Source organism: Lampris incognitus, chromosome 3, assembly GCF_029633865.1.
Source record: "Lampris incognitus isolate fLamInc1 chromosome 3, fLamInc1.hap2, whole genome shotgun sequence".
Classification (NCBI taxonomy): Eukaryota; Metazoa; Chordata; class Actinopteri; order Lampriformes; family Lampridae; genus Lampris; species Lampris incognitus.
Window position 1 is genome coordinate 28498801 of NC_079213.1, and position 9666 is coordinate 28508466.

Below are 9666 nucleotides of genomic sequence, written 5' to 3' on the forward strand. Positions count from 1 at the left end.
AATTATAAGTAACTTTTTTTTGTTAAAAAAAAGTGGCCCTCTTGCATACTTGTACTTAAAGTGTACTTAAAATAACCAAAAGTATACAGCTGGGACTTTCACAAACAATAGAAATGTACTTAAAAAACTTTTTAAAACTATGTCTGAAGTTTTTCAAGTTTACCTTCTGCAAGTACAACAGAAGTAAAATAAAAGCACACGTTTTTTTGTTTAAAGGGGTCAATTAAAAGTACGCTGAAGTAAACTTTATTCTGACGGACATTTTTCACCCAAAAGGGTGATTTTATTTTTCTTTAGATACCGGCTCTTAATTTGCTTTAGCAGGTTGCTGTGTTAGGTCATGGCACAAAATAAAAAGTAAGCGTGTGATTGGCAACGCCGCCTGTCGGGCAGAGGACTTGGATGTGTTGCCAGCTTCTCTAAGTGGATATTAAAGGAAAAGTCTTGATAAATCACGGTTTTCATCCTCGGGGCTTATCCCCTCCTATAAAATGTGCCCTTTCATCGGCTCGGCCTTTTTAAGCGCACCCCTCATAGCCACATGAATTATATGCTGTGGTCAGAGACACCGGGTTCTCCCTCCTCCTCATCGGGAAGGAAGCAGGAACCGGAATCGTCATTTCATTTCACGAACATGCGCACATGAAACGAAACGGAACATCACTTCCCGCAGCCCACAGCAGTGCAACACAAAGACAAAAACACATATCCAAAAACTAAAAGAACACACACATCCAAACTAACACGTATATCCAAATTAAACAAAAAATAAAAATAAATAAATCACCGTCCAATAGAACAAACGCCAGCCGGGATGGCTGTCGGAACTTCCGGTCTGCACGGGCTAGCTAGCAGTTAGCTTAGCCTGCCCCGCGTCCGCGTCCTGTCCGACCGCCCTCGGTGTTTCCTCTTCGGTCGCAGGCAGCTTCGGGCAGAGCCGTGGTCCTTGGGCCCACAGACCAGGCGCCCTCGGCCGATCCAACGCCAGCTCTCCCAGCCAGACTCCCTCGACACACCTCCCCCGCGCTCCACACGACGACACCAGAAACACAGCCAAGGCCAGGCGAGGCCGCCGCCAGACCGCCATCGGTGTTACCGGAACTACCGCTCTGCATGGGCTAGGAGTTAGCTTAGCATGTCCCACTTCCGCTTCCTGTCTTCGCGTCTCATAGTCTGCAGCCTTCGCGGTCTACGATTCCTCCGGAGGCTCCCCCGTGTACCGCGTCAACGGTTGTTAAAAGGGACGGTCTAGCCTTCGGTGGCTTTCCTGGTTGCGTCACCTTATCCTTACGTCACGATTACTCGCAAGTTACTAGTGAGAAATCATGGCGCCAGAGCTGCCGCTTCTGTTCTTCTTAATTTACCTCCTACTGGAGGCTGAGAGAGGACCGTGGAGAGGTAAACCCATTATTTTAACCCACAGCAACGTTATTATTAGATAGTTAACGTTAGGGCTAATTAGCATAGCCTACCGATACGTGAATTACCGTTACGTGACATTAACGGTTGTTAAATTAACGCTAGGCATATAAACAATAGATTAGCGTATATGATTAATGCCATTTAACCCTGACAATTGATTTATAGCTAAGTAACCCTGACCTTCATTTAATATGTTTTAGCCATGATTGACCCAAACCAGATTGAGAAGCCTAGATAGTGTATTATTATACTATTATAACTAAGCCTAGATAGACTGGTAAGTCGATAGGTAAATTTAGCATTATCTATCTGTGCTCTAAAATTAACTTATTAACTACGATTATGTAGCTGTTGTTTAATCAACCATTTTTATTCTCCTTCTTTCCCCAATCTAGACAAGACCCACATACTGCAGAATTAACATGGGTGTTCCTGTACTGGAGACGTATTTCGCTGGAGGTGATACCAGACAGGATTTCAGGCTGAGCAGAGAGTCCCTGGCAGTGCTGCTGGACCTTCTCCAGCAGGAGCGGAGACATGGATGGGGTGCCACGATAAAGACCTTGGTGTTCCTCTTCTGGCTGGCAAGTGGGGCATCATACAGGGTGGTCTCCAGGATGTTCGGGATGCCTCGCGCTCCACTGTCCACCGCATCGTCCACCGAGTTACTGAGGAGGTGGTGGCCATTCGCCACAACGTCATCCACCTTCCAAGAACTGCTGAAGACCTGGCGGCAGTAACTCGTGGGTTTGCAGGGCTGGCAAGACACAGAGCTTTTGTGAAAGCTGCTGGAGCAATCGACGGCTGCCATGTCAGGATCAAGCCACCAAGCGGCCCTGATGGTCACTGTTACAAGAACAGGGAACTGTTTGCTTCAGTCATCCTGCAGGTGGTTTGTGACCATCAGGGCCACTTCATAGACACGTACGTGAGCTGGCCGGGGTCGGTGCACGACTCCACAGTACTCCGGCACAGCCCACTGTACAGGCGGGCCATCTACCCTCCTCCACGGCACTTCATCCTCGCGGATGGTGGGTACCCGTGCTCCAACATCCACTACTCCTCATCACTCCCTACAAGCGGCCGGTGCAAGATGTAGGAGCCCAGCGCTTTAACAGCCATCACTCAAGGGCACGCGCTGTCATTGAGCGTGCCTTTGGTATGATGAAGACCAGGTTTCGTGCCATCTTCCTGCAAGCACTGGAGGTGCACCACACCTTTGTGCCTCATGTACGTCATCACGCCACAGATTTTTTTTTTTTTTATATTCTGAAGCAGTGTAAATCAAAATTGATGAATTATTTTTTAATTTCAGGTCATAACAGCATGTGCAGTCCTGCACAACATCTGCCTCAGGGCAGGTGACATCATGGCCCCAGAGGATGAGCTGCAGGACGACATGCCGAAGGATGAGGGGGAGAACGGGTTGGAGGCCGTCAGCGGCGCTCCATGGTGGGACCAGCTGTCTGCAGAGGTGTCTGCCCTGGAGGAGGTTAACCTTGACCATTTTGCACAATAAACTTATTCATAACCATTAATACACACAAACAAAAAATAAGAATAAATCAACGCCTCTCTATCATCCTCTCAAGCAGGGTGAAGAGCCTCTCCATCCTCTCCCTGCTGTCCTGTGTTCTCCTCTCCTCTGCCTCCCTCTGCAGCCTCATGTCCTCCTTTATCATATCTATCAATTCCTCGTCTCTCTCTCCTCCTTTTTCTGTTACTTCCTGTCTCTGTCTCTGCCCCTGCCTCTTCCTGCTCATCCTCCTCCTCCTGGTCACCCACTGCAGCACTTGGTCCTGGTGTGTCCTCAGGGATGGAGGCAATTAGGACAGGGGGGGGGCAATGGAAGGCCTCTGTCCTAATACCTCATCCATAAGGCCAAACCAGGGCCAAGTAGCAGCGGTGGGCTTCCCGCTGACCCCCTCTCCTGTCCCCAGATCTTGCAATCCTAAGGCAGAGGAAATAAATCACAACAATAGCAATTTTCAGCAAAGTATTTATTAACTTACATGGGTGAAACAAATCCAAACCTGTACATACTTTGTATTTTTTTTAAGTTGTCCCATTTAAAAAAAAAAATTTTGGCCTGTTGGGGACCTACTTTGCCCTGTAGGCCCATTTTTTCCAGGATTGTTCTAAACCCAGAGAGATGTAAGAGAAAAGGTAATCATAAGATCATATTAACACAGGGATGCCAAGATTCTCCCAATAAAACGTTTACATGATGCCTTTTCTTGTATTGATTATCTTTTCAATTTGAGCTTTCTACTTTGTACTTGATTTAGGTTAATTTAAGTAACTTTTACATACAAAATGTATATTTTATAAATGGGCAACTTATTATTGCCTTACCTCCATCCAACAATGGCCGAATTTCTGGCTCCAGTAAAAAGTTGCTCGTTTTCTCCACGGAGTTGGATGAACTTTTCAGTTTGTTCCTTGCTCCCTTAAACAAAATGAAATGTAAAGCATGTTTTGTGTTATGTCAACAGGCAAAAGGGTTCTTATATACTAAATTAATAATAATTCAAACGTTTAACTAGACTTACTGGTTTTACAGTCTGGAAATAAGGCAGGACTCACAACTTAATCTACAATTTGTTCATCTTGGTGCATTTGTGTACATAATATGAAGTATAAATAGTCTATAAAATGTCATGATCATCTTAGATATGAGTCAAACTCTTAAAATCTAACATTTGAAAGTGAAGCTTGAGAAGGCTTTAGTTCAAAGGCTGAAACTGAGCTCCTCACATCGAGCCAACGGCCAACAGGGAGCAGAGCCCGTTGGCTAGCATCCTAGGTGGCTACATGTAAGCAATACTAACGTCAAGTATTTTAGTAGAAATTTTGAGGTTTTAAGGTCCCCTGAAGTTTAACAAATCTGGCGTTAGATGTTCAAATGAGTAAAAACCCAATACTTAAATTTATAAGCGAAACCTTGCTCAGTGCTTTGAATAGACATTCTTCCGCCGTCCGTTATTTTATTTTTGTTTGTTTTTGGGGAGAATAACGGACGGAGCAGCGGTGTGCAAGGAATCTCGGGATATGGGAGTCCGCAAAGGATCCTTCGAAAAGAGGGAAAAGAAGGCCGCATTTGTGGGCTACATCTAAAGGAGCGTGCGAATTGGGACAGCCTTCACGCAGCGCTGTGACGTCATCGGCCTTCGAACGCACCCTCCGAAGGATGCAGACCCTGAATTGGGACACAAAACACAGGCTTCCCTCCCAACGATGATCCTGTTCCGGAAACGAACCTTTGCTGTCCAGCAAATCAACAGAAAAGCAAGAATCTACAGAGAAACATAACACACAAAATGCTACACACGTAGTTTTTGGTGAAATTTGTAGTTTTTGAAGAAGTCCATACTCTCCCAGATTAGTCTCGAGTTTCAGCTTCATTTGTCCTGTATGAAGCAACTTCACACTTGTTGTCATTATGAAATGAACTGCTCGTTCTGCTGACTCAGCACACACGTGGCAAATAAAATTACTTATGGAAGCCCGTCATTAATCACCAAATAATCATCAAGTGATTATAATCATAATGTGTATATATATACACTACCGTTCAAAAGTTTGGGATCACCCAAACAATTTTGTGTTTTCCATGAAAAGTCACAGTTATTCACCACCATATGTTGTGAAATGAATAGAAAATAGAGTCAAGACATTGACAAGGTTAGAAATAATGATTTGTATTTGAAATAAGATTTTTTTTACATCAAACTTTGCTTTCGTCAAAGAATCCTCCATTTGCAGCAGTTACATCATTGCAGACCTTTGGCATTCTAGCTGTTAATTTGTTGAGGTAATCTGGAGAAATTGCACCCCACGCTTCCAGAAGCAGCTCCCACAAGTTGGATTGGTTGGATGGGCACTTCTTTGAGCAGATTGAGTTTCTGGAGCATCACATTTGTGGGGTCAATTAAACGCTCAAAATGGCCAGAAAAAGAGAACTTTCATCTGAAACTCGACAGTCTATTCTTGTTCTTAGAAATGAAGGCTATTCCATGCGAGAAATTGCTAAGAAATTGAAGATTTCCTACACCGTTGTGTACTACTCCCTTCAGAGGACAGCACAAACAGGCTCTAACCAGAGTAGAAAAAGAAGTGGGAGGCCGCGTTGCACAACTGAGCAAGAAGATAAGTACATTAAAGTCTCTAGTTTGAGAAACAGACGCCTCACAGGTCCCCAACTGGCATCTTCATTAAATAGTACCTGTTAGAGCCTGTTTGTGCTGTCCTCTGAAGGGAGTAGTACACACCGGTGTAGGAAATCTTCAATTTCTTAGCAATTTCTCGCATGGAATAGCCTTCATTTCTAAGAACAAGAATAGACTGTCGAGTTTCAGATGAAAGTTCTCTTTTTCTGGCCATTTTGAGCGTTTAATTGACCCCACAAATGTGATGCTCCAGAAACTCAATCTGCTCAAAGAAGTGCCCATCCAACCAATCCAACTTGTGGGAGCTGCTTCTGGAAGCGTGGGGTGCAATTTCTCCAGATTACCTCAACAAATTAACAGCTAGAATGCCAAAGGTCTGCAATGCTGTAATTGCTGCAAATGGAGGATTCTTTGACGAAAGCAAAGTTTGATGTAAAAAAAATCTTATTTCAAATACAAATCATTATTTCTAACCTTGTCAATGTCTTGACTCTATTTTCTATTCATTTCACAACATATGGTGGTGAATAAGTGTGACTTTTCATGGAAAACACAAAATTGTTTGGGTGATCCCAAACTTTTGAACGGTAGTGTATATATATATATATGCTTGTGTATTGTAGCATATATATTGCTTATAGTCTGTGTGTTTTAAAGCCACTGTTTGAGTCTATAACTTAGGCCTTCTTGCGTGTGTGTGTGTGCGTCATTTGCATGCCTCTTCTTGTGTGTGTCATCTACTGAGATGTGAGGAAGACTCTCCAGGCCACTCTTCGTCCTGGCGTGGCGCTCTAAGCCGGTTCAGCAGTTCAGCGGGACATCAGAGACAGGGGCCTTGCTTTAAGTCGTTGTGTCAAGGCTGTGGGAACAGCCGCTCGGTGCTTCAGTAACTCACATGTAAACACTTCAGCCAAGTGATGATGGAACAAGTGATGGCGAATCGGCCTGATAGCTTCATTATCCCACTGGGCTTTGCACTCATACCTGCGGCCTGAGTTGCCATGTCCGGACATGATGGAGGCCCCGCGTGTTTGGAAGGGACTCGGGTTACTGCCGCGGGCCGGCGGCCCAGACAGCGGGGCACTCAGACAGGTTTTATGGACCTCTAATACCCGTGGATGCTGCTGGGAGGACTGGTAGGCCAGACCATACTGGTAGGCTGGCAATGGCCTCCCTCAGTTCAAATAACCTGTGGCTCTAAGACGCGGCAAGACTCGAGCTATGGTCCGAGGCGTGCATGGCGTGTGTTTGTCAACGAGGCTGTCTGACGGTCTGCAAAGAGTCCTGCATGCCAGTAACAACGGAGCAATGAGCACGTCAGTGACGTTGACCATCTTGCAAAACGGTAATTTATTTGTCGGCAGATTTTATATACAAATAATTAAACGTGACATCGGCTTTGCTTGAGTCATTGCTTCGGAGTACAAAATAAGTTAAGTACTTTAAAATATCACAACACTATAAAATATGTACATGTCAACCTTTCAGCCGTTGCCTTTAACTCTCCCGTGTGCACACACGAACACATAACACATACACGCTCGAATGACCGGTAGAGGTGGAAATGACAATCGAGGATGGAGACGGAAATGTGGAACACCAGAGGCACCGCTTGCATCGACACACATCTGCAAAGGCAAGGCCTCCGTCTTCAGTTCTCTGACATGCCTTCTCGGTTCGTGATGCTGTCCACGATAGACGAGAGACGCAGCAGGCTGGTGGACGCCGAGGACTCGCTGGTACCTAAAACAGATATGTAAAGAGAGGCGACATTAGGTTATGGCTACTGCCCCACTTGACTGATTTTGGTGCACAGGATTTCTCCCCGGCCTGTTTCTATTTCAGGCTCGGGCCCCGACCTTCTTTGTGATTCGTCATTGGCGCGCAGGAATGGTCAGCAGAGGTGTGCCAGGTCTCAGAGCCCTTTTTCCAATGGAACTCGTTGTTGGCCACCTGAACAAATATGGATTAACTGTTAGGCGAGGGTTGCCAAGCACACACAAAGCCAACATGAGTCCCGGCTGTGCAGAATTCGGAGGTAGACCCCCACTACATGGACGTGGGCTCTAACGCAGCTGCGCGCACACTGAGGTTCGCGCATGGGCAATGGGACTTTTCGTGCGTAAAGACCGAAAAGTGGCAGTGTTATCCAAAAAAAAAGAAGAAGAAGAAGAGAAAAAAGGGAAGGGACTTACATTCTGCTTGACGCCGAGGCGATACGAGCCGTCCCCTTGCGTGCCGTCCCGCGCGTCCAACCCCTGCAGCAGGTCCTGCAGCCTCTCTATGTAGCTTATGGCGCTGCGTAAAATCTCCACTTTGGGCAGCCGCTGGCTCGGGTTGGGCACGGTCTTCTTCTTCAGCGCGTCGAACGCCTCGTTGATCTTCTTCAGCCTCCTCCGCTCTCGGAGCGTGGCGGCTTTCCTCCGGTCCGTCGGCGCGGACTTCCTCTTGCACGTCTTGCAAGCCCAGATGAGACACTGGCCCTCGCAGTGCGGCGGCTGCAGACCCGGCGGCGCTAGGACGTGCTCCTCCCCGCTGCTCTCCCCCCCGGTCTCCGACGGGCCGTTCTCCGGCCCCGTCGACGGCGGGCTGTCATTCCCGCTGTACAGAGGGGACGTGGCGACCCCCACGCCCGCCCCCACCCCGTCCACGTCCAAGTGCTGCAGCGGTCCATGATCTCCCTCCTCCAAGTAGCGCAGATCGTTGAAAAGATAAGCGTTGGTCTCAAAAAGGTCCATCATATTGTTAAGTGTGCCCCTCTTGTGTTGTTTTTTTTTCTTTTTTTTTCTTCTATTTTTTCTTTTTTGCGGACAGGGCGCCTCTGGCATTTAAATAGCGCAGTGACACAAGTCGCCAGGCTTATATATAGAATGTGAAACTCTATCCAACACTTTGGCTGTCGCACTGTTTCAAACTCCTCTATTTTTTTCTTAATGGCTCTTCTTTACAAGCTGCTGACTTTGGTGTTGAAAATAAATGTGCGTTTGAGGGGGCTCTCGAGCGAACATTTCAATCAAGACAGCCTCTTTTTGAAATGTCTGCACGTTGGTAGTGTGCACAGCAGCGAGTGGCCATAAGGCATGGAGCAAAAGTAGCAGTGCAGTGTGATCCTATGAGACATCACAGTACAGTACAGTACAGTACAGTACAGTACAGTACAGTACAGCACCTGCAGGCCCGCGCTGCAGCCCTTACATGGTCACCGTTAGCTGACATGGCAAATGAGATATTCACATTTATGTAGATTCCGCCCCCCCCACTTTTTTCCCTCCCCAATTATATCCGGCCAAATTACCACACTCTTCCGAGCCGGGAAGGGCTGCAGACTACCACATGTGTCCTCCGATACATGTGGAGTCGCCAGCCGCTTGTTTTCACCTGACAGTGAGGAGTTTCACCAGGCCCAGACAGCATCCGGATGTGGGCCACTTCCGGCAGTGATGCGGCACTGATGGTCTTCTTCTGGCCCTGACAAAATAGACGTGAGCCTGAAGTGGCACACATGTCTAATAGCAAATATGGCCCAAATAAAATGTGGACCTTTTTTTGGCAAAGATGCGGTGTTCTCGGCAACATGTGATCCGGATGTGATCCTGAAGTGGCCCGTGTGGTAAATGGTGAATATGGCCCAAATATCACGAAACAAATATGGGCCACCTTTGGCAAAAATGTGACACATGCGGCATTACTATGGCTTGGTTCTGGCCCAGATCTTGCAAACAGGAGCGGACCGGCCGAGTGCAATCATTCCACATGGTATGTGGGCCGGATGAAGTGTCTGCTGTGGGACGGGTCCGGGCCACAGCACATTTGCTATCTGGGTGTGGAGTTGCCAGCCGCTTCTTTTCACCTGACAGTGAGGAGTTTCACCAGGGGGATGTAGGGCGTGGTGGGATCACGCTACCCCCCCCCCCCCAGCAGACCGACCAGAGGAGGCGCTAGTGCAGCGACCAGGACATATTCTGACCCGCAGACACAGCCAATTGTGTCTGTAGGGACGCCCGACCAAGCCGGAGGTAACACGGGGACTCAAACCGGCGATCCCCGTGTTGGTAGGCAACGGAATAGACTGCTA

General features: G+C 47.2%; 1 protein-coding gene across 1 annotated transcript; it reads right to left on the reverse strand.

Moving 5' to 3' along the window:
• Positions 1–7082: 7082 nt before the first annotated feature.
• myf6 (myogenic factor 6) lies at positions 7083–8416 on the reverse strand. Its single transcript, XM_056275638.1, has 3 exons — positions 7787–8416; positions 7451–7544; positions 7083–7334 (listed from the first exon to the last, which is right to left on the reverse strand). The coding sequence occupies exons 1-3, from the start codon at positions 8330–8332 to the stop codon at positions 7243–7245; spliced, it is 732 nt and encodes a 243-aa protein (XP_056131613.1). The 5' UTR covers positions 8333–8416; the 3' UTR covers positions 7083–7242.
• Positions 8417–9666: the final 1250 nt, after the last annotated feature.

Bases quoted from the DNA above. Each gene is read 5' to 3' on its own strand.
- myf6 (XM_056275638.1), bottom strand. From the start codon at position 8,332: ATGATGGACCTTTTTGAGACCAACGCTTATCTTTTCAACGATCTGCGC. The intron at 7,545-7,786 runs GTAAGTCCCTTC...ATATTTGTTCAG, and splicing joins GCCTCGGCGTCAAGCAGAAT to GTGGCCAACAACGAGTTCCA. The intron at 7,335-7,450 runs GTCGGGGCCCGA...TATCTGTTTTAG, and splicing joins AATGACGAATCACAAAGAAG to GTACCAGCGAGTCCTCGGCG.